The following is a 25,702-nucleotide window of genomic DNA, read 5'->3' as shown; positions in this document are numbered from 1 at the left end:
TGCTCATTGACCAGGCGGGAACCTTGGGCTCATCTATCTCCGAGCTCAGGGTTCTCTCCCGGGACAGCATGCCAATAGTCGAGCATTATCTAAGTGTGAACTCTTGAAAGACAAGAAAAAATAAAGTCATGACTGCAGGTTGAAGGAAAGCAGTGGAGTAAAAGTACCAACACAGCACTAAAACTGTCCTCAAGGGAAAGTAAATGTACACATTTTTAAAACTACTTAATAAATAAACATTTCTAGGAAAAACTACTCGATTACAGTAATTTGAGTATTTGTAATTAGTTACTTTACTGGCTGGATAAGCTGGACTCATCTGTCCCTAGAGCGTCACAAGAATCAGTCTCATGCTCTCCACTCCTCCATGACCACCACAGCAGCTGATCGGGATACGGCCTGGTCCAGGATTATTTGGTATCATCTCGTCGCGGGTCTTGGATCGAATCAGTGGCGCTGCATAGTCTCTGTGGTTGAAAATAGAGAATAAAGAGAATAATTAGTGTAGCTGCTGTTCATAGTGTATATAAACGAGATGCAAAAACCTGCATGGGGCACATTCATGTATCATACCGTTATGTGATGAGTGTATGCTTTACTAAACAGATAGGTCTTTAATCTAGTTTTGAACTGCAAGAGTGTGTCTGAGCCTTGGACGTTATCAGGAAGGCTATTCCAGAGTTTAGGAGCCATACATGAGAAGGCTTGACCTCCTTTACTCGACTTTGCTGTTCTAGGTACTAGCGGAAGCCCTGAGTTTTGATTGTAGCGAGACAGAAGGTTGGTTAGATAAACGAGCTAGATTATTTAAAGCTTTATATGTAAGAAGCAATATTTTAAATTCAATACGAAACTTAACAGGCAGCCAGTGTAAGGAGGATAAAATTGGGGGGTTTGTGATCAAATTTTCTAGACCTGGTAAGAACTCTGGCAGCTGCATTTTGTACTATCTGAAGTTTGTTAATAGACGATGCTGGGCAGCCAGCAAACAGAGCATTACAGTAATCCAGCCTTGACGTCATAAAAGCATGGACTAGCTTTTCTGCATCTGCATACTTTACTCCACTGCATTTTAGTAAGACATATCATACACTTTTTGTTTATTAACATGTTTAGCTATTCAAGTAAATTAAACCTAGAAAACAAGTTAAATTAACTAATAAAATAATTCATTGACGCAGCGTACTTCGAATGTATCCTTCGGAGGATGCAACCTCTGAAATGAGACACAGCTTAAGAACCTTAAAATTACAATCTTTACATTCCACGAAAAGCTTTTTATTTTAAAAATATTCCTCACATTAGCAAAACTCGTCCTATAGCATCCCTGAGGAGTAAACAGCTTTTGAAATCTTTGCTTTTAACAGATTAGAGCACTAACTGAAATATTTCCATAACCTTACCCAAGCTGTACATATTTATCCCAGTTTACTGTCTAAAATAGCTTTAGAACACAGACCAGCATTTATTGTAAGAGAAATACAGATTGTGCACGTACAGACTTTTTCCATATGCACGTGCCACCGCAGTTGTACAGCGACCCTGATATTGCTGTATTTTTATTCCCATCATTGCATAAGGAAAGACAAACATGGAAAAACAGACATGATGTGAGAGTGGAATGAGGAGGCGGAGCTTAAACTCACAGATGATGGACTGATTGAAGCACTATTGGACAGGTAGCAGACAGGTGTACACCAGCGGTCAATCGCACATCAGATATCCACATCAAAACAATCATCTTTAAGGAAAACACCAACACTCAGGAAGAATCCAGCAAGTAGACATCACGTCTGATTTTGAAGGTAATAACCCATGTTTTCTTTCTCATCTGCTTGTTTTTGGGCTGATCTTCTTGATTGTTGATGTCTCGTGTTTCTCTTTATCTCACTAACTTATGCATGCAAGATAAAGGCCCATATTTCACTGGTATACAATCAGGCGTCTGACTTTGATGTTAAAATACGATGCAAAAAACATGTTTTGTCCGTATTTTCAGATCGTGTATCTGTATGCATTTTTATACTACGGTTTCTGTGTAGCACAAGCACATTTGCATGGTAAAGTTTGCATAACTGACCTCAGAGCTGTGTGCAAACAAACATCATTCTTAGCCATATCTGTATAGATAAGATACAGTGATGCTTTTATATAGACGCATCCGCATTGGCTGTGTTCATCAGTGTTGGGTAAGTTACTTCAAAAAGTACAGTAATTACATGATTATAAAAGTATTTAAATGATTTTAGTAAACAATTCAATTCATCTTTATTTGTATAGCGCTTTTACAATGTAGATTGTGTCAAAGCAGCTTCACATAGAAGATATAGTAAATTGAAACAGTGTAGTTCAGTTTTCAGAGTTTAAGTTCGGTTCAGTTCAGTGTGGTTTAATATTCACTGCTGAGAGTTCAAACACTGAAGACCAAATCCATCGATGCGCAGCTCTACAGATCCCGAACCATGCAAGCCAGTGGTGACAGCAGCGAGGAAAAAACTTCACCAATTGGTGAAAGTGAGGAATTAAAAAACCTCGAGAGAAACCAGGCTCAGTTGGGCACGACCATTTCTCCTCTGGTCAAACGTCTTGTGCAGAGCTGTAGTCTTGGCACCGGAGGCTGGATAAGCTGGACGTCAGCGAGACTCGTCTGTCCCTAGAGCGTCACAAGAATCAGTCTCTCCACTCCTCCATGACCACCACAGCAGCTGCACGGGATACAGCCTGGTCCAGGATTATTTGGGATCATCTCGTCGCGGGTCTCTGGGGGTGGAAATAGAGAATAAAGAGAATAATTAGCGTAGCTGCTGTTCATAGTGTATATAAACGAGATGCAAAAACCTGCATGGGGCACATTCATGTATCATACTTATTCATTCGTACTCATTCGTTATGTAATGAGTGTATGCTTTACTAAACAGATAGGTCTTTAATCTAGTTTTGACCTGTGAGAGTGTGTCTGAGCCTTGGACATTATCAGGAAGGCTATTCCAGAGTTTAGGAATTGAATTACATGACTGTATTTAAAATCCCTGCAAATCTCATGCACAGACAATAGAAATAAACTCTTTCAATTCTTCCAAACTGGCATCAAACATGGCGTTTTCAGCTTTATTAAAAACATACATTTAATCATTTAATAGTAAACATAAAATGATTTAAATAGAGTTAATAGAGTAGATTAATATATAACAGATTAAATAGAGTTATCTGCTAATAGAAAACACTTAAACATTATATTTATCAAAACATGACACCCGGTCGGCGGAATAGCCTAGTGATTAGCAAGCTGACATATGGTGCAGTAGCACATCTGGGTGTCCCGAGTTCAAATCCCGGCTTAAGGTCATTTCCCAACCCTTCCTCCCCACCCCTCTTTCTCTCCAATTTCGCTTCCTGTCTCGTTACTGTCCTTAATTCAGTCTCCCAATATATTTCATATACACCATTACAATATTTCATTTTCACGTAATTTTTTTTTCTTAAGCACGTGCAGTTGTATTGATGAATGTTACATTTATTAGTAGGAAAACTGAGTTATTTAGCTAAATATATTTGTAAAACAAATGAATACAATTACTTTGCTCTGAATTGATTTATGCAGATCTGTCCAATTTATGTACAGTATGAGTAACTGTAATTAAATTACCCAAAAATAATCAGCAATCCCTTTCGGATATGACATTTAACCCTTGTGTATTGTTCAAATCCTTTCGTTATGTTGGAGGCTGTTTTTGCCTCATTGACTTCCATTATAATCACATTTTTTGTTGCCAAGCCTTAACAGCACATAATCATGCATTCTTAATTGTTGGTGGTTTTCCCTGTTGGGAAGAGGTCAAACTTGTCATTTTTACTGTTGATCATCTGTTGGCACAAATAACCCTTTAGATAGGCCTGTGCAAGTGAGTAAAACAGCAGATTATAGTGTGCGTGAATAAATTTACTATGTTTACTCTGAGAGCTGAGCTGCTTATTTTGATTTTATCAGACATATCAAGATAAATGTGCAAAGGTCTCTCTTACACTCTCACACTCTCTCTCTCTCTCTCTCACACACACACACACACACATACAAACACACTCATTAAACTCTATTTAAAAGCCAGAAAATACGCTTTTTTGTTCAGTAACTGATGATCAACAATAAAAAGTTCCCAGAAATGAATATAGAGGTACATTTTCAGAAAGTGCCTGGGTTGACTAAATTTGTTATCGTCATTCTGCCCCCTAGTGTTCATTTTACCAAGAAGCTGCAGTCTGTCAGTTAAGTACGTTTTGTGGTTTCACAAAACAGAGGCTGAAACACATGTCTAACAAGCCTGTATTGTTACATTTTCACTTTTTTTTCCAAATGATTTGACGCAAGTGTCATTTTTTTTCAATATTGTGTTAAGGCAAGGCATATTTATATAGCACATATCTTACACAATGGTAATTCAAAGTGCTTTACATAAACAGGAATAAAAGAGACGAGTGTAAGAAATACAAACAACAAAGAATAAAAATGATTAAAATCAGATTAAAATGTGTTAAAACAGGTTTTAAAGGGATGAAAAAGAAAAGGCGTAATAGTGCGATCTGTTGGACGTATCACAGTGCTCATTCAGTAAAGGCACAGCTAAACAGATGGGTTTTAAGTCTTGATTTGAATGTGCCAGAGGACAGGCGTGATGTGCTTGGATTTCCTGGTTCTGGTCAGATTCCTGGCCGCAGTGTTCTGGATGAGCTGCAACTGTCTGACTGTCTTTTTGGGAAGGCCAGTAAGGAGTCCATTAAAGTAATCCACCCTGCTGCTGATAAAAGCATGAACAAGTCCTCACTGGAAACAAAGCATCTAACTCTTGTGATATTTTTGAAATGATAATATGCTGATTTAGTTACTATTTGATATGACGACTGAAACTTAGATCTGACTCCAGAGTCACACCAAGATTCTTGACCTTATTTTCAGTTGTTTGACCCTTTAGAGCCAAGGTACGCATTCACCTTGAGAACCTCATCTCTGTTCCCAAATGCAATGACTTCAGTTTTCTCTTTGTTTAACTGAAGAAAGTTTTGGCACATCCAGCCGTTATACATCTGCTTCTGGTTTGTGAATTTGTTGTAATGCAATATCCCGGTGTGAGCGTACAGTCAGTTATGCAAAATCATAAACTCATCACCTCTTTTATTTCTCTGCCAAGGCATGTGGAAAACGAGGAAGTAAGTTCAAGATGATGAGCGTATAGGAAAATATATATCAGTGCGCTGTGTTGAAAACATTAGTTAGAAGTGTGTGTGGACTTCCTCTGCACGTATGCGTCTTGAGCAATTTGAAACTTGTTTATTAAATATTCTAAAGAAAATTTGCTCATGTAAAAGGCGCCACATTGATGACGCTGATATTTATTGACTTCAAGAGCATTACTCAAAAGGTTTTAAAGTTTCAAAAAAGTATTTGAACACACCCACATGATAAAATACTATAGCATTTAATAAGGAGCCTTACTATAGTTAAGCACTTGATTCAATTTGTATTGGGAATTTTATAGTAATTCATCAACTATAGTAATTTTCCAGATATAGTTTTCTACAACTAAAATTCTTGCTGCCTAATTTTTTTTAGTTGAATCAACTTAACTTTTCTAGTCCTCTCAACTTACATCAGTCAAACTGAATAAAATATTAGGTTTTAAACTTTGTATAGCTTAAAAAAAACTTGAAACCTGATTAATTTAATAAAACAAGGTAAATCAACATATATATATTTGTTGTCTTGACTTTTTGTCATTCGATTTTTTTACAGTGTACTAAAATACACAATTTACTGTAGTAAAAACTAAGTTATACTACAGTATTTACAGTTTATCAGTTAACTATTTAGTACATTATGCTGTAGCATTCATTAACAAGGTGTTATAATATATACAGTATAATACACTTACTATAATGTTAAAAACACTGTAGAATTTACGACAAATTACTGTAGTATTTTTAATATAGGCAGCTTTTCAGAGTATACTGCATTTGATAGTGTGCTCTAATTGGTTGATATTTAAATATGTAGATATAGATCTGATTTATTCACGAGTGAGGGAAGGATGGAACATTGACAGGCGGATTAGTGCAGCGGCAGCAGTAATGCAGTCGATGTACCGGTCCGTTGTGGTAAAGAAGGAGCTGAGCCGAAAGGCAAAGCTCTTGATTTACAGGTCAATCTACGTTCCTACTCTCACCTATGGTCATGAGCTTTGTGTCATAACCGAAAGGAGAAGATCTCAGATACAAACGGCCGAAATGAGTTTCCTTCGCAGGGTGGCAGGGTGTACCCTTATGGATAGGGTGAGGAGCTCTTTCACTCAAGAGGTGCCCGGGGTAGAGCAGCTGCTCCTCCACATCGAGAGAATACAGCTGAGGTAGCTCGGGCATCTGTTTCAGATGCCTTCTGGACGCCTACCTGGGGAAGTGTTCCAGGCATGTCCCACCAGGAGGAGGCCTCGAGGAAGACCCAGGAAACGCTGAAGGGACTACGTCTCTCGGCTGGTCTGGGAACGCCTCTGGATCCCCCTGGAGGAGCTAGAGGAAGTGTCTGGGGAGAGGGAAGTCTAGGGTTCTCTCCTAAGATTGCTGCCCCCGCGTCCCCGGATAAGTGGACAAAAAAGAGATGAGATGAGGTTAATATGGACAGTAAATAATGATGATTATTTTTTTACATTTAGTTAATTATGCATTTTTTAAATATATTTTTAAAGAGATATCAGGAAAAAGAATGTGCTTTGCATAGATAATGAAATGTAATTTTGTGAGTAAAACATGATGTAATTCTCTTGTTTTTTTGATCCTATTGTTCGATAGGATGTGTGTATATACAATTGAAGTCAGAATTATTAGTACCCCTTTGATTTTTTTTTTTCTTTTTTAAATATTTCCCAAATGATGTTTAACAGAGCAAGGAAAATTTCACAGTATTTCTGATAATATTTTTTCTTCTGGAGAAAGTTGTTTTATTTCGACTAGAATAAAAGCAGCTTTTAATTTTTTAAAAGCTATTTTAAGGTCAAAATTAATAGCCCCTTTAAGCTATATATTTTTCCAATAGTCTACAGAACAAACCATCATTATACAATAACTTGCCTAATTACACTAACCTGCCTAGTTAACCTAATTAACCTAGTTAAGCCTTTAAATGTCACTTTAAGCTGTATAGAAGTGTCTCGAAAAATATCTAATCAAATATTATTTACTGTCATCATGACAAAGATAAAAGAAATCAGTTATTAGAAATGAGTTATTAAAACTATTATGTTTAGAAATGTGCTGAAAAAATCTTCTCACCGTTAAACAGAAATTGGGGGAAAAAATAAACAGGGTGGCTAATAATTCTGACGTCAACTGTATATAATTGTTTTTTTTTATTCTTTTGCTGTTGTCAATTGTAATGCTCTGTAAAATACCTGAAATAATTTGGCATAATGATATAAACTTTCCACAACCACTTGCATGCCTTACAATGTTTGTCAGCCAATCAGAATCAAGCATTCAGCTGCCCTGAAATAAAGAGCACATTATAGCCTGTTTCAGACAAAAGAGCTTTCAATGGGAACATAATGTAATATCATCACTTTCTGAATGTACTTGTTAGAGCAAATCCATTTATAAGCCTCTATTTGAACTTTAAAAATGTAATTAGGCCTGAGGTTTATGCTCTACATCCACCCTCTACACACACACAAAGTCTTAATTACCTCTAATTATCACGCATTGGCCAGGATACAGTGAAAATAAAAAGAAACTAGAGTCAGTCACGCTAACTGTCTTGGCCTGTTGAACTGTATGACCTTTGCAAGTTTTGGTCCATATTGACATGATAGAATCACACAGTTGCTGCTATCCCAAATTTGCTCTATTGGATTGAGATCTGGTGACTGTGGAGGCCATTTGCAATGTAAATGTTCCAGCATGAGTACAATTCTTTGTTAAATCTTTCTATATTACCTCCTAAGTATGTCTATAAATGCAATCAGAGGCATCATTTATTACTTATTGATCCATTAATGTTTTGTTCAGATTCTCCATTTGAATGAATGAATTATGTCCTGCCGCCACATTTTGGGTGGGTTTAATTTGATATCTGTACTACCTTTTAATTAATAATGTTACCAAAAAATCCATGCAGTCTTCTTGGTGTTATTTTTGCAATTGTACATTTTTATAATGATTTCGTTTGATTAGTAAGAGTCACATTTAACATTGTTATTCTATTTCATTTCATTTGAATATTAAATAGACATAAATGTTTTATGTTCATGAATAAAATACTTATATAGAAAAAAGGTCAGAGAACTGAGCAGTAGAATGTGGCTAATATGAATGTGTTTGTGAATCAGCTGTCCACTGTAAACAACCACAGTAAAACACCCACACCTTTATTCATTACTTATTTTTCACGACACAAAAACACAATAAAAATAAATTTGACATAAAAAATGTATAGCACCCATGTAAACATCTGAAGTCATCATTTGACAAATACTAGTACATACCAACTTCCTCTGCAGTAATAACAGCAACATAAAGCAATTAACTTATTTAAAGTCCCATTTTCTTGGTTTAGGCGGAAATCTGGATGATCTGTAAGTTTTTTTTTTACATTTCAGACGTCTCACTTTAAATGCAGACAACAGAAAACAGCCGTAGTCACAGTCTAACCGTATCTGTAGTAAATATACAGCTGATTGGGTGAGTTCTGTATGGCGATTTCTGTGTAGGCAAAAGTAACGATACGATATGTAGCATCATGTGAAAAGGGTCTATCAGTGGTGATCTGGAACTGGTGTGTGAGTGAGGTGCAAGATGGGATATGTAGTCCAGTTCAGTGGCAGATGTGTAGTAGCATGAATGATAGTAAGTGTTCTCCAGTGATCTGCAAGGGCTGGATCACTGGTGATCATGACAATGACAGAATTAAGTTAACTTATTATTTTTACAAATCTAAGTTGATTGAACTTAAAACAATTAAGTTGTCCTCCCTTGTCCTCAAGAATTGTTAAAATGTTTCAGCTCATTTTAAATAAGTAGTTTGAACAAAGAGCAAATGTAATTTTTTTAGTTCAATACCAAGGGAATATTTAAATAGGCATTTATCGAATGAGGCGAGTCAAATATTTACAATGTGTGTTTCTCTCAGACTCCACAGTGACTCCAATGGAGGATCAGGTGTTGAAAGATCAAGGAGACGAGCCAAAAGAAGGAGCTCAAAGCATGTCTCTCCTATCGCCACAGCTTAAAGCCATGATCCGCATCAAGAAGAAATACCTGAAGAGGACAAACTCAGTCCGACTGGCGAACTCTGGCATCTCCGACGTCGCTTCACATCTTCAAAACAGGAAGCTCAGGCGCAGGAGGTCTCGCGTGCTTTTCCCAAACGACACACTGATGTTCAAGCCAAAGAAGGAGCGCAGCCGAGCCAAACCTTTCCTCACGCTCTTCAGCATCATCGTCTTCATACAGGTCATTTCTCTAATTTGTGTAGCATTTCTAGTTTATTTTATATATTTTTTTGTTAGCTTAACTGGCTATCATGGCCATGATCGTACGTAGTCGTAGTCAGAGATTGACAATTAGGGGCTGTTTACGTGACAATGTTTTAAGCCAAAACCTGGAAACTTTCAAAGTGTATTGTACAGTTCATCTCTTAAACTTCTGTGGCATTTCTATTATATTTTAGATATTTTTTAGTCAGCTAAAGAGGCTATCATGGCCATGGTCATAGTCAGGGATTAAAAATTAGGGTCCGTTTACGCAACAATTTTGTTACCAAATTTTTTAAATATCTTCTTTTCTCTTCATCAGAAGAAAGTTGAGTCTTAGTAAATGATGACAGAATTTTCAATTTGGGGTGAACTGCCCTCTGAAGCCACGTGTTAAAAATGAACCAATTTGCATTTACGTTAAAAGGACTATATAGTATGTTAACAGCTGACGTCTACAGTACATCTAGCCCATTTAAAGACTTAGCCAAAAACTGAAAGCTTTCTTAGTGTTTTGTACAGGTCATATCTCCGACTTCTGTGGCATTTATATTTTACTTGACAATTTTGGTTAGCTAAACAGGCTATCATGGCCATGGTTGTAGTCAGGGGTTGAAAATTAGGGGCTGTTTACATGGCAATGTTCTTAGCCAAAACCTGAAAACTTTCAAAGAGTATTGTACAGTTCATCTCTGCCTTCTGTGGCATTTCTATTTTATTTTATAAATTTTTTTAGTCAGCTAAAGAGGTTATCATGGCCATAGTCAGGGATTGATAATTCAGGTCCATTTACGCAACAATGTTGTTTCCAGCTTTTTTTTTAATTATCTATTATTTTTATAATAAAGTTGAGGCTCTGTAAATAATGACAGAATTTTGAATTAGGTGAACTGCCCCCTAAAGCCACGTGTCAAAAATAAACCAATTTACATTTATGTTAAAAGGGCTATATTCAATGTTAACAACTGACCTCTATAGTACATCTAGCCCATTTAAAGACTTAAAACTGAAAGCTTTCAAAGTGTTTTGTACAGGTCATATCTCCTCCTTTTGTGGCATTTTTATTTTATTTGACATTTTGGTCAGCTTAACAGGGGTGTGCAACCCATCATCAATCAACTAAGGTCACAAGTTCCATCGATACAAACATAGTTCACTGATTTCGTGTTTCCCAAATCCATCGTTCCAACGAACATTCGCAAACTGCGTTGCAAACTTGTATGCTTTCAACTACACCTCTGGAGCTGTAGTTAGAAACAGTTGCTGGCTGTGTTCTATTGCCAGTTATCCCCCTATACCCTATTAGTTTTGAACATTCTAACATTTGAACTTGGAATGATAAAAAAAAAACAAGTCATCTCTCTTAGGTGTCATTTGCTTTCAAAGTATTTTTACAGTTCAGTTTTAGCGATCTTCATGTTTACAATTGCGCTCCCTTCGCAGTGCACTTTGAAAACATTGATGTAATTGTGAACATAGCCATGGCTTATGACGGAAGCTACAGGTGACATATTATTTATAAGCAGAATTTATGTTACGCCTCTTGTGACAAAACAAACAAAAAACATAGCATTAATGCTTTTAATTTATAGTAGGTTATTTATTAAGTATCTCTACTGTATATGACTCGGGCCCAGTAGTTAGAACATTTATGCAGTGGTTTGCATGTCAAATTGTAAAAGTAGACTTTAAAAAAAAATAAACTATATCATATTTAATAATAATAATAATCGTCATTATTATTAACATTATTAATATTATTATTAAAGTAGGATATTTTTTTCATTTCCTAATAAATAATAAATTGCATTTCTTAATAAATTGCCTCATTATTTATTTTTTTATGATTTATATATGATACTAGATTACGTGTTAGCTTTTGTAAGTGATTTTATGTTTTAGAATAGAATATGTAATGTTCTCAATAATATTTGTAAAGGAAACATAGGCTCTATATGTGCCAGTTACATTTATTTCAATTAATATGCAAAACGCGTGCATGTTTTTACCAAAACTAATATTGTTTTTTTTAAATGTGAGTGTGTGTAAAACAATATAATTTGCACAAACAAATGATGGGGTTCTTCTGTAAATAAGTAGTAACTCGACCCCATTTAGAGCATCGTTATGGGTGTTTTACGTTATAACTAACTTGGTTCAAACAATGGATGTGCGATAGAGAAACTACGGGTTTTGGGAAACACTCATCACTACGTCGTTCTTTTCCCAAACGATGCATCATACTATGATACATTCATACGTCGTTGTTTGGGAAACGCACCCCAGGCTGTCATGGCTATGATCATAATCAGGGATTGAAAATTAAGGTCCGTTTAGGTGGTTTTTAGCCAAAAACGGGACACTTTTGAAGTGTTTTGCCTGTACATTTACACACAACAGTTTTCTTGCGACTGAAAATACATAAAACTGAAACTGAAAACATTGTCCTTTGTGGTCCTGTCTGTGTAAACACCCCAAAACTAAACTCTTTATAAAATGATGATCTCACATTTAAATCTTAAGAGCGGGTTGTAGGTCAATCAAATGCATCACTAACAGCTGTGCTTTGCAGTGATTAGGATTGAAAGACTGTGTTTAAAGCTCAGCAAATAATGGCCTGGTATACATAATACAGGGGTTTCACCCTTTTTCACAGGTGAGCACGGATTGTTTTGAAAATGTTGTCATGTAAACAGGCTCTGGCCATGAATGTAGCCGGGAATTGAAAATTAGGGGCTGTTTATGTGGTTTTAAGCCAAACACTAGACACTTTTAAAGTCCTGTCTATACTGTAAACACCCCAAAACTAAATGAAAATGATGATCTCACATTTAAATGTAAAGCGTGAACAAGCATACAACAATGGAGAAGTACATGCTAGTGTGCTCAATAACAATGATGTTTTCTGTTTGTTCAAACTGCTAATTTAAAACCAGCTCAAACACAACTCTTGATTTTCTTTGCGACAGCTTATTTGTTTTAAGTTAAATCCAGTTAAATATGTAAAAACTAATAAGTTAACTTAATTCTTTCGAGTTGTCCTAACACAAATTGATTGTGTGGAACTCAGCATTTTTTACAGTTTGTTGTTGTTGTTGCGCAAGTGTTTGGCTCATTAGCAAAGTGTGACTTCACATTACATTAAAAACAGAACAAATTCTACATAAAAAGCATCAAGGGCTTGATCAAATACATCACTAACAGCTGTGTTTAGCAGTGATTAGGATGGAAAGACTGTGTTTAAAGCTCTGCAAATACTGGCCTGGTATACATAACACAGGGTTTTCTTGCAGGTATGTGTTAACATGAATGGTTTTGAAAACGTTGTCATGTAATCAAGCTCTGGCCATGTATGTAGTCAGGAATTGAAAATTAGGGGCTGTTTATGTGGTTTTTCAGCTAAAAACTAGACACTTTTGAAGTGTTTTGTCTGTGTGTTTACTCAAAACAGTGTTTTTTAGGACTAAAAAAGCAAAAATCTGTAGTTGAACATTGTCCTTTGTCCTCTTGTCATTGTAAACACCCCAAAACTAAACTCTTTTAAAATGTTGATGTCGTGTTTTAATGTTAAACACAAACAGGCACAATAGTAAGTACATGGTAGTGCAGGGGCGTAGATTTAGGGTGGACGGAGAAAATGCGTCTTCACCAATATCCACGGACCATTGAATTGTCCCCACCAATAATTTAATCCACCTTAAAAAAAAAAAAAAATCGCGCTGTCAACGTTAACTTAGACAAGCAGAAAGGGTTAAATGATGATCTCTCCTCGAGTCCTCCCGCCCCCAAAATACATTTGGACATTTTGATTGGCTGTGCCTTTCCCTGCTGTCATGTGAGGGGGTGTGGCTGGGTTTAGATACAAGCAGCGCCAAACGCAGTGGATTGTTTTTTTTTCCGTGCAAGAATAAGGTGTGTTGGGTGACGCACACAAGCGAGGATGGCGCAACACAATCTCACGGCAATTATAACTTTTTGATTTAGTGGCTTATTCGTACGAATTCGTATGATCTAATTCGTACAATTTAGTACGAGTTGCTCATCCGCCAATGACGGTTGGGTTTAGGGGTGGGGTTAGGTGCCACGCCTCCTTTTTAAAATCGTACAATTTCGTACGACTGAACTCGTACGAATTCGTACGAATTAGCCACTAAACTGACAAAACAAAAAATACTTACGTTTTCTCGTGAGATCAGGCTCGGATGGCGGCAGCAACAAAATAACGTAGTCATTACGTATTTTTAAGGAAAAGTGTAAGTCACATAAACGCAAGTTCGCTACTGAATGAGTCCATCATGATAATGCCGATAATGCTCGTGTTTTTTCTCCACTTTAACGCACAGTCTATCGTTATACAGGCTGATATAGTCTGTGAATAATATGCCCTGAAAACTAACTGCAGAGTAGCATGTCCAATTTCGGTTAAAACAATTAGTCAGAAAAAAATACAGCCTGTGTATAGACATAAAATATGAGACATGTTTCATTTGCACTATGGCTAAATTAAACAGTCTTTATTAAACTCTCTCTTTATCGGTTAATAAACATTCTTTTAACATTACTCTATCAGACCCATAACCAGCTTATTGAAAGGGATGGGTTTTTTTTGAAAAACTGAACCTTTTTGCAGTTATTTGCTTGATTTTCTATTTGATAATGAGGTATAAATACTGCATTTTAGTGACATTTTAAGAACTAATTTTTGCTGGATTAGCTAGTCATCATATTAGATGGTCGTCATAACCACACTTTTTGATGTACCAAAATATGTCCTGCCATTTTGTCAAATTGCTTAGCATACAATTTTAAGTTAAAGTTAAATTTGTTTATTTACCAATGTGCATTTAAATTGTAAGTTTTATATTACAGTTTTATAACTAATGACAATTTTTAATAAAGAAATATGAAAAGATACTTATTTTTAAAAATAAAAATTTATTATCATCTATCATTACATTTAATTTATTTTAGAAATCTGTTAAAACTTGTTTTAAATGAAAAACTGATACCTATAGGCAAATAACAAACTGACCAGTTAATTCAACTTTTCTCAGTCAGAATTTGGCCATTTGAATAATAAAAATTTTTAAATATTAATAATCCAACGTTTGGCCTTTCACACCACCTGAACCCCCCTTGGCTATGGGCCTGACTATTTATTTAACTTATTAAATTGTGTGAAGAGAGGATTAATTAATGATATATTTTAATAGCAGTTAAATAATTAATTGCAGTATATACAGTGAGGTCAATAAGTATTTGATCACCCTGTGATTTTTCAATATCCCCTACTTAGAAATCATGGAGGGGTCTAGAATTTTCACCATAGGTGCATTTCCACTTTCAGAGACAGAATCTAAAAATAAAAATCCAGAAATCACGTTGTTTGATTTGTTTAACAATTTATTTGTAAATTACTGTGTCACATAAGTATTTGATCACTTGCTTTTCAGCCAGATTTCTTCCCCTAAAAGACTTGTTATTTTGCTTTTAAATAGTCCAGCTACACTCTGCTCATGATTCTAATTTAGTCGCACCTGTTTGAGGTCGTTAGCTGTCATAAAGACACCTTTGCACCCCAAAATCAGTCAAAAGTCTAAGTAGCAACATGGGCAAAACCAAAGAGCTATCAAAAGACACAAGAGAGAAAATTGTAGACCTTCACAAAGCTGGAAAAAGCTACGGGGCAATTGCCAAGCAGCTTGGTGAAAAAAGAACAACTGTTGGAGCAATTGTCAGAAAGTGGAAGTGGCTAATGATGACTGTCAATGTCCCTCGGACTGGGGCCCCACAGAAGAAGTGGCTCTGTAAGAAGCATATCAAGGTTCTGGAGTGGCCTAGCCAGTCTCCAGACTTAAATCCAATAAAAAATCTTTGGAGGGAGCTGAAACTTTGTGTTGCTCAGCGACAGCCCCGAAACCTGACAGATCTAGAGAAGATCTGCATGGAGGAGTGGGCCAAAATCCCTCCTTCAGTGTGTGCAAACCTGGTGAAGAACTACAGGAAGCGTTTGACCTCTGTAATTGTTAACAAAGGCTTCTGTACCAAATATTAAACATTTTTGACTCAAGTGATCAAATACTTATGTGACAGTAATTTACAAATAAATTGTTTAAAAAATCATACAACGTGATTTCTGGATTTTTATTTTTAGATTCTGTCTCTGAAAGTGGAAATGCAAAAATTCTAGACCCCTCCATGATTTTTAAGTAGGAGATATTGAAAAATCACAGGGTGATCAAATACTTATTGACCTCACTGTATATATATATATATAGATATAGGGGGATTTCTTTCACCCAATCCCACCAATGTCAAGTGCAAACCTACACCCTTGTGGTAGTGTGCTCAAAAACAATGACGTTTTGTTTGTTCAAACTACTTACAGTGTTTAAAATGAACGCAAACAACACAATTCTTAAATTTTTTTGTCACAACTTAATTGTTTTACGTTCAATCAACCTAAATTTGTAAAAGATAAAAAGTGAACTTAAGCCATAGTCACGCTGGCCTTTTCTCACAATAGGCTTCCATTCATACACACACGAATGCGTCACACCGGTAACGCATGGTTTCGCAGTTCGCTGCGGGGCAAAGGTCAAGCTTGGTGAACTCTGACCTTCGAAATCGCATCACGTGACTGCGTAAATCCAATCGAAGAACAAAACATGTCCTCTCTGGACAGAAATTTTAAATATGGACCAATCGCTCGCTTTTTTTTTATATATGTCTAATCATCTTGTTTAATCCTGCAACTTATCATAGCTCCATACTACAGAATTTTGCAAGCTCGAACTCTAGTGTGACCGCAGCATTATTCTTATACACATCACAGACAAACACAGATCAAATCCTACATAAACAACACCACTGGCTTGAAAGTAGGTTGATCAAATGCTTCACTAACAGCTGTGCTTTGCAGTGATTAGGATGAAAAGACTGTGTTTAAATCTCAGCAAATGCTTTCCTGGTATACATAATACAGGGGTTTTAGCCATTTTCACAGGTATGTGTTGACTGATTGTTTTGAAAGCGTTGTCATGTAAACAGGCTCTGGCCATGGATGTAGTCGGGATTGAAAATTGTGGGGTCGTTTATGTGGTTTAAGCCTAAAGCTGGACAATTTTGAAGTGTTATGCCTGTAGGTTTACACAAAACAGCGTTTTTTTAAGACTGAAAATGCATAAATCTGAAATTGAAAACATTGTCCTTTGTCATCTTGTCCATAAACACCCCAAAACTAAACTCTTTAAAAATGATGATGTCACACTTACGTACGATGTCTAATGTGAAACATCGAGATAGGTGATGGTATCGTCGTCATAGGTGAATTACTCATGAATGATTAATTAATTCATAACGAATTAATTATTTGTAGCCTACCGTTTCAATTACCTGACCCGCGTGGTCTTTATTTTACCCATAACCAAATCCTAATTAAATAAAGATTAGTTACACACAAATTACCACCTGTCAATCACTTTTTCCACAGGACTCTGGCATGAATAGGCAGAGTGATCTGTGTCGTTATAATGGCGTCGACACACTTGGTTGGTAAAAAAGGAGCACAAACAACAGGAACCAACCAACAGTACCTGAGGTTTTCGCTAAAATTATTAAGTACAAGCGTGAAGGCGAACGATTGAAGCAGTGTACTGACGCTGTGACACGTTACATGATAGATTCAAAAGACCGAAGTGTCGTTAGATAGAGACGAGATTAATTAAATATCACGTTTAACAACTATAGTGAGATGCGATCCAGCGGTACATCCTTGATAAACTGTCCGACGTGCGCTGTTCTCTGCGGTTTTGTGCCTGCTTACTGCCTGGAGTTCCGACTTGCGTGTATGCTGCAGCGCATGCCTGTGTGTTTTTGTGTGTGTGGTCACGTGATGCTCGTTCTCAGCGGTAAAGTGTGGAAAGAGGGCTTTTCAGAAATGCTAGGTGAAACGCCGCTGTGGACGTGGATCGTTTTCATTCTAAAATGGCATTTTAAAACTAAGACGTATTAGTGTAAATGAGGTCTAAGTGTGTATTTTTCGTGAGCAGGTTTGCGAATTTATTAATTGTTTGTGGCTTCCAAAAGCACATGAATCAATTGGCAAACTAACCCGTACACCTCCAGGGGTTAATGCATGTCTTAGGACGATTATTGATGTGTGTTTTTGTAACAGAATTATTTCTCAAATATTTTAAGATTTATTTTTATGAGGTTTTTCATTTTCATAGGCATTTTCATTTTCATGTGCATTTCATTTTCAATGCACATTATACATGACTGATGTACACTCACCAGCCACTTTATTAGGTACACCTTACTAGTACTGGGTAGGACCCCCTTTTGACACAATGCTCAATCAGTACTAATGGGCCCAAATTGTGCCGAAAAAGTATCCCCACAACATTATACCACCACCAGCCTGAACCATTGATACAAGGCAGGATGGATCCATGCTTTAATGTTGTTGACGTCAAATTCTGACCCTACCATCCGAATGTCGCAGCAGAAATCCAGACTCATCAGACCAGGCAACGTTTCTCCAATCTTCTATTGTTCAATTTTGGTGAGCCTGTGTGAATTGTAGCCTCAGTTTCCTTTTCTTAGCTGACAGGAGTGGCACCCGGTGTGTTTTCTGCTGCTGTAGCCCATCTGCCTCAAGGTTGGACATGTAGTGCGTTCAGAGATGCTCTTCCGCAGACCTCGGTTCTAAAGAGTGGCTATTTGAGTTACTGTTGCCTTTTTATCAGCTTGAACCAGTCTGGCCATTCTCTTCTGACCTCTGGCATCAACAAGGCATTTGCGCCCACAGAACTGCCACTCAATGAATATTTTCTCTTTTTCGACCCATTCTCTGTAAAGCCTAGAGATGGCTGTGCGTGAAAATCCCAGCAAATCAGCAGTTTCTGAAATACTCAGACCAGCCCTTCTGGCACCAACAACCATGCCACGTTTAAAGTCACTTAAATCACCTTTCTTCCCCTTTCTGATGCTCGCTTTGAACTGCAGCAGATCGTCTTGACCATGTCTACCAAGTGCTTGCCATGTGATTGGCTGATTAGACATTTGTTAACGAGCAGTAAGACAGGTGTACCTAATAAAGTAGCCGGTGAGTCTATAATGCCTATTTTAGTCCATGATATGCCTTTAATGGTTCAATCTGAATAATATCAAGCTATGAGAATACTTCTGTGATCATATGAAACAAAAAATATATATTTTATTCAACAATTTCTTCTCTTTAGTGTCAGTATGGGGTGCACATTCATGTATCGCGCTTACTCACCCCTCTGATGTGTTAGACATGTAACACAATCCAGGTTTAACTTTTAAACATAAAATATGTACAGACGTTAATCATCTTTTTCCAATTCTCCCAGGTCTACAACGCCATCGAGAATCTGGACGACCATGTAGTGAAGTACGATCTGGAGGGTTTAGAGAGATCCTTACACAGGGAAGTGTTTGGCCAACAGGAGGCGCTGGAGGAGCTAATGGGCCATCTGAATGACTACCTGTCCACTTACGCCCACCAGCAGCCCCTTGCCCTGTCTCTACACGGACCATGCGGCGTCGGCAAGAGCCATCTGGGTCGCCTACTAGCCCGACACTTCCGCTCCATAGTGGACGATAAACTAGTAGTGCATTATATCTCCAAACACCACTGCCCCCTACAGGAGGAAGCTCAACACTGCGCCTCCACACTCGCCAGGCGAATAACAGAGGTAGTGTATTACATTTACTCATTAAGCAGATGTTTTTTTCCAAATCAACTTATAAGTGAGGATAAAAGAAGCATTAATTTAGCATAATTAAAGTTATTATTTATAAACATAGTTAACCTGCAGTTATATTGTATATAGATGATGTCTATTTGTAGATCTTCAATGAAATTTATTTGTGTATTAAGTGTATTTGTTGTCCTAGAAGTCTAAAAGACTAAAGTCCTAAAGATTAGCCTTTAAGATTAAAGGGATAGTTTACCCAAAAATGAAAATGTCATAATTTACTCATCCTTTAATTGTTTCAAACCTTGATGAGTTTCTTTTCTCTGTTGAACACAATAAGAAGATGTTTAGAAAAATGTTAAAAACCTGTAACCATTGACATCTATAGTATTTATCTTTCTTACTATGGAAGTCAATGGTTTCTCCTAAATATCTTCTTTAGCCTAACTTTTGAAAGCACTTGAGGGTGAGTAAATAATGAGCACATTTTCATTTTTGGGGTGAACTATACCCTAGATCCCCTAGAACTATCCTACTAGATGAAGAAAGGAGAGTAAGAACTATAATATGTCAGATTGTTAAATTAAAACTGCTTCAGCTCAGTTTAGTGTAACTGTCACTGTTGAGGTTTAGTTCAGATCAGTGTAATGCGAATATTAAAGGCAAGTCCAGAATAAAAGAATCAGAATAAAATAAAAGAATCCCAATCACACCTCTTAAAGAGGTGGTCCAGAGTGTATTTTTAAGGTTTGGTTCTGTTTATGGAGTGCAAAGCAATGTGTGCTCATGCTTCATTTGTAAAAAATCTGTTATTTTTTCATATTTCTTACTTTGATTATACACAGCTATTCAGCTAACATAACGACTGTCATGTTTCCTTGTTCATCCGAAAGCGTGCCCTCAAGAGGCTCTGATTGGTCAGCTAACATAATGAGAAGGGTCTGGCTGCAGAGGTGCACTTGCACCTTCTGGCTTGCATGCTCAGGCTTGCATGCTCAGGCACCCACTCTTCCTGTGCAAGTGACGTAATTTACAATCGACACAAGCACCTGTAACATCACTTGAAATCAACACAGATAAACCATTAGTTTCCAGTTTGATTGCGTTGACAGTGACAACGTTGTCAAATAATTTTAAGGACTCAAGTTGTACACCATGACAGACCCCCCCCACCCCCTGAAAAGCGGTTAGTATATTCATCATATGGTTATGTTTTAATGTAAATTTACCAAAGCAGGCTACTATTAACATTTATACCAGCAAAGCTTATTATTTATTTATATGAACTATCAGGTCGAAATATACACACAAGGTATTCTTCCACAGTTATGAATAAAAAAACACCAGGAAAATTTAAATTTTAGTTTTTATTTTAAACATTTCAAGGAGTTGTAGTAACAGATACACTAACAGATACACATTATGGACTTACAGCAATGATTCTTGAACGACTTGGGAAACTATTCTTTATTCAGCAGCTCCCAGGACGATTGCAAACAAGAATGCAGATGTTGATGCAAGTGACGTGGCAGGAGAGTGCAGGACCCGTTTGCATTAAGTCCTTATAAAAAATCCCACAATTTAATACATAAACTAATATATACGTGTTGATTTGCATGTCTGCGCAGGAGTGCATCCATATGAAATTGCAGTTTCAGTGCAGTCTCTACATGATCCCAGCCCAGTTTTATATGTCCTCCACACATAATGTCGAGGTCGACTCGATAAGGGAACGTCTCGACTCGCTTAACGGAAAGAAATCAGCACAGATGATGTGTAACATTACTGCAGAGGTGTTGTAAGGAAAGCATTCGTGGTCCGTTACGATCTGTTAACATAACTGTAGCAACTGTGGCGCCCGTCACCGTATGTTGCCAGAAACTACAGTGAAACGCTTAGACAAAAAGGCACTTGAGTAAGGGTGACCGATAAGAAGTTTGTTGCAACGATCTTAATAAATTCCGTTACCTTAGAGATTTTTCTGCCTCAGGGACACCCTTAAGTTAAATTACTGAAGGACTTTCATGCAAGCGGCCACAGGTGGCGATTGTAAATGACGTCACTTGCAGAGGAAGCGCAGTTGCCTGAGCGTGCAAGTCCGAGCCTGCAAGCCTGGAGGTGCAGGTGCAAATTTGCAGCCAGACTCTATTGAACATAATGTGCTGTGATTCGCAGACCGGCCCCACGTCACCAGGAAGCGTCATGCCTCTACTAGCATGCGCTTTGCCGTTGTGTGAATACTGTCAGTCAGTGTAACTGTTAGCCGTATCAGTTTGAGCCTGAATCAGACAGAAAATGAAGAGGACACAGCTGAACCTCATGCCTTCTCTCTAAAATAACACTGTGTCTTTCACATATATTCAAGTTATAAGCTGGTTTAAGTAATATGAAACATTTACATATCTTTTGCAAGTTCGTTATTTGAGCTGTTTAACGTAGGGAAAGATCTATCTATCTATCTATCTATCTATCTATCTATCTATCTATCTATCTATCTATCTATCTATCTATCTATCTATCTATCTATCTCAATATTAGTGGTGCTATCCATCCATCTAGCATTAGAGGCCATCCATCCATCCATCCATCCATCCATCCATCCATCCATCCATCCATCCATCCATCCATCCATCCATCCATCCATCCATCCATCCATCCATCCATCCATCCATATGTACAGAGATGTAAAGTAACGAAGTAGAACTACTTCACTGCTGTACTTAAGTACTAAAAGGCTGTATCTGTACTTTACTGGACTATTGTTTTTTGTTGACTGTATCAAAAAGCTAAGGGATTTAGGGGAGTTTTCAGGGAGTAATAACAAAACGGGAGGGTGGCGGGAGATGGATCTGAAATATGGGAGACCTCCGGAAAAAAGAGTGTTGGCAGGTATGCACAGCTCTGACCTTGTAAGTGGTTAAGCTCAAGCTCATCAAATGAGAAGCGTCTTAAAGGGGGCGGGACATGTCGCACACTTTTGATTGGTCAAGATTTTGATGAGAAGTATGAGGTGAGGTAAATATAACTGTTAATTCGTTTAGGCAGAACTGACAAACTACAAGCGTTACCTGTTTTTAGCAATTTTACATCTTCTAAACACTATTTTTGTCACTGTTTTACTTATAGATATGCTAAAAATAAACAATACTGATACTAACATCTAAAAAACTTTCTTTTAATTTCATGGGACCTTTAAGGTAGTGACTCGAGCCGAGGAAGAGGAGCAGATCCCCTTTATCATCCTGGATGAGGTGGAAGCAATGGCTCCTCCGCTGCTCGACACCTTGCAGATGTTTCTTCAGTCAGATCAGACCAACGAGTTTCTCAACGTGGTCTATGTTTTCCTCAGCAGTTTGGGCCAAAGCGAGATCACAGCTCACGTTCTTCAAAACTCCTCCACCGCCGGAGCCCATAAATCCCTCAGTCAGGCCCTGACTCTCCTCCATCCTCTGTGGATGGAGCCGGCGGTCGAGGTTATAGCGCTGTCCTTACTGGAACGGGAGCATATCATACAGTGCTTTCTGGAAGAGATGACCCTCGAAGGATTTTATCCTGATCCCGGTCATGTGGAGAGTCTGGCGGATGAGCTGGCCTATCACAGAGTGGCTGGGAGACAGTACGCCAAAACTGGGTGCAAACAAGTGGTGGCCAAAGTCAACCTGCTTTGAGAGAGGATTTTTTTAACAGCCATTATTTTCTTAAAGTACACCTGAAATCAAAACTAACCGTATTGATTTTGTTAGCTCACATTGCTAGTTTTGTGGTGAACAATATATCTGTGCATGTCGTTAAGGAAAATTTTAATGTTTGGCCTTGTAATACTTAATTGAAATCTGAAAATGCACTTCCTGTTTGTTTTCAGTTAAATTGTCAGATTAGGTCTGTCTGAGGTATTGGTTAAGTATCTTAACCATGCCCCTCCAAATCTCAGCTTTGACAACAAGCAGAAATGGTGGGCAGGGGGTGTCTGTTAGACTGTCATAACTCTCCTCAAACCATTTTCCCCATCTTTTTTTAATGAAATGCCTACTTTTCCACATCCAATCAGCTCACAGTCGAAAAAAAAACAAGCCACACCCACTGTTTTCTAAATAAACATTTTCTCTAACATCCCCCCCCCCCAGTTTGTTTGCGCAAACATCATTCATACATTACTTGCTGCGTTTAAAGTGCATAGAATTAATTAAACATAAATATACAGCTTACCTGATTCAGTGTGATGCTGAACCTGTTTCTGTGAGGACAACATGCTAATCTGTGGTTGGATTCCTGACACGACTAACCGTAAATCATCTTCCACTGCCAATAAGTGTGAGCCATAGCATACTTGCTTTTGATGTACGTACATACAGAAAATGCAAAATAAACCGCAAAAGATCGCAGAGCCCTGATGGTGCTTGAGTCGAACAGTGAATATGTTTACATGGGCAATAATACTTTAATAGGATTTTAAAATGATTAAAACAATACTCTGATTAAGAGTCACAATGTAAACAGCGATTTTTGATCACCTTAATCCGACTAAAGTCATAACTGCACTAAATAGAAATGGAATTAAGATGTGGAGTATGCATATATTAGTGGCATTATTGAAGTAAACACCGCAATCAAATTATTACAGTCATGTAGGACTTTTTGCCGCATTTTGTGACAAGATCATTGCTGTAAATACCACAGACACACACATCACGAAATGCAGAAGTTTTATTTTCTTTCCATTCGGCGTCCAGTATCAAATTCCATTAAAACAACACTCTTCCACCAGTCCGTACTTCATATTCGCGTCAAATACCCGAGTTTGTCATGGGGGCATGAATGAAATGCTCATGAGTGAAAGTGAAGCTGCCGAACTGCAGTTAAAGTCGAAAAATTTAAGATGAAACACCCAAAATTACATGAGACTCTGCAGGAAACGTGGATAGCCTGGTGACGCAACATTCAAAAAGCACTTGACGTAAACCTTACTTATATTATTGTCTTATTCAGATTAAGGCAAATAACTATTACAAATGTCCGTGTAAACGTTGTCAGTATGTCTTCAAAGTAAGTGAAAGATCCAGAAGGGCATCCTGCTCAGACGCTCACCGGTTTTACTTTCATTCACCGTCATTCATTTTAAAATGCACCCAGTCCATTTTATTTGTATATCTTTTACTGGAACACATTAACTCTACAAGTGCCTGACTGTTAGCTGTGAAACTAACGTTAATCATATTCACTCTAGTGAACGCATATAAATCGGCATCATAATTTACTCGAGTGCACGCCTCAATGTCACAGTTTGAAAACCCCTGCTCTTAAGTAAACTAATGCAATTTATCAACATTATATGTCACTATGAGAATGAAGTTGAATTACACGATTGAATACACCTGCACACAGACCAGTTCAGTTAGCATTTCTATCACTTTATGTAGTCTGTACATTTTCAAATGGTGTGCACTTGAATATTTATTGCATGACATACTGCTAATGTAAGTGCCTTATTTAATTCGTAATTTCATTGGTAAGTAAAAGTTATTTAAGGAGCTAATGAAATTTCAAAAAGTGCACGGTGCAGGTGAATGAATGCAATCATTGAATGAATGCCTATTGAGAAAGAAATGCACTGGAGAATCACTGCTAATGAAATAAAATGACAACCAATGAAATATTAACTCAATATGTTGTATTCCATATACTTTATGATCATAATGCATTTCTATATATTCAGTGATAAGCTGTAATTTCCCTGTTTTACCAAACTTTTTGTCAGTCAAATACCGTAATCAAGTTTACTCTTCATGGTAGATTTAGGTTTAATTAGACTTGTAGGGTAAATTATTGTTATACTTTGACAAAAAAAGCACTGTACTGTATTTATGAGTAAATACATTTATTTTTGATTAGCAATGTTAAAAATAAATTGTCAAAATGTTGACTTCCATTAAAAAATTCCAATGAAATACTGTAATGAACCCTGTATACCCAACTATTTCTACTGAAAAGTAGCTAAAGCCCGTCCGAAAAGTAGCTAAATGTTGCCAGATCACAAACTAATTTGCATATCACTGACATCATCCCGTAGTATCTGACAGGCGTAAGCCCGTCATGTCTCCTCTCTCTCAGGCGCCGTGTATTATATTCTATTAAAACATTACATCCAGATGCACAATAAAAAGGCTCTTATTAACATATTACTGTGCGTGATGACGTCATTGAGTAATCACAACTCAAATACACATCTTTATGTAGTATACAAAATAATTAGTTTTCTCAAATTGACTGGCCATCTCAGCAAAAACATTATAGGAAATATGTCCATTTACATTTGAAAGAAAAATATAGTTGACTATTTGTAAAATACAAACACTTTTTGATAAGAATGTTTTATTTTTAAGTATAACACTGATAATGAACATTCTTTTAAACAATCACAGCTTGTGTACTTACTCTTTTTAACTTGTGAAATTAACACATTTGTGA

General features: G+C 37.2%; 1 protein-coding gene across 1 annotated transcript; it reads left to right on the top strand.

Moving 5' to 3' along the window:
- The first annotated feature begins 1,691 nt into the window (after window positions 1–1,691).
- Window positions 1,692–24,976, top strand: tor4ab (torsin family 4, member Ab). The gene is made up of 4 exons (XM_056456840.1): window positions 1,692–1,805; window positions 9,167–9,489; window positions 18,890–19,234; window positions 22,435–24,976. Exons 2-4 carry the CDS (start codon window positions 9,184–9,186, stop codon window positions 22,903–22,905), a joined length of 1,122 nt encoding a protein of 373 aa, XP_056312815.1. The 5' UTR covers window positions 1,692–1,805; window positions 9,167–9,183; the 3' UTR covers window positions 22,906–24,976.
- Window positions 24,977–25,702: the final 726 nt, after the last annotated feature.

The sequence above is a fragment of the Danio aesculapii genome, chromosome 5 (genome assembly GCF_903798145.1).
Source record: "Danio aesculapii chromosome 5, fDanAes4.1, whole genome shotgun sequence".
In the NCBI taxonomy this organism is placed as follows: Eukaryota; Metazoa; Chordata; class Actinopteri; order Cypriniformes; family Danionidae; genus Danio; species Danio aesculapii.
The sequence above is the reverse complement of the archived record's forward strand: the minus strand, read 5'-3'. Positions and strand labels throughout refer to the sequence as shown.

Coding starts and splice junctions, on each gene's coding strand:
- tor4ab (XM_056456840.1), top strand. CDS start 9,184: ATGGAGGATCAGGTGTTGAAAGATCAAGGAGACGAGCCAAAAGAAGGA. Junction 9,490..18,889: donor GCATCATCGTCTTCATACAG/GTCATTTCTCTA, acceptor CAATTCTCCCAG/GTCTACAACGCCATCGAGAA. Junction 19,235..22,434: donor TCGCCAGGCGAATAACAGAG/GTAGTGTATTAC, acceptor GGGACCTTTAAG/GTAGTGACTCGAGCCGAGGA.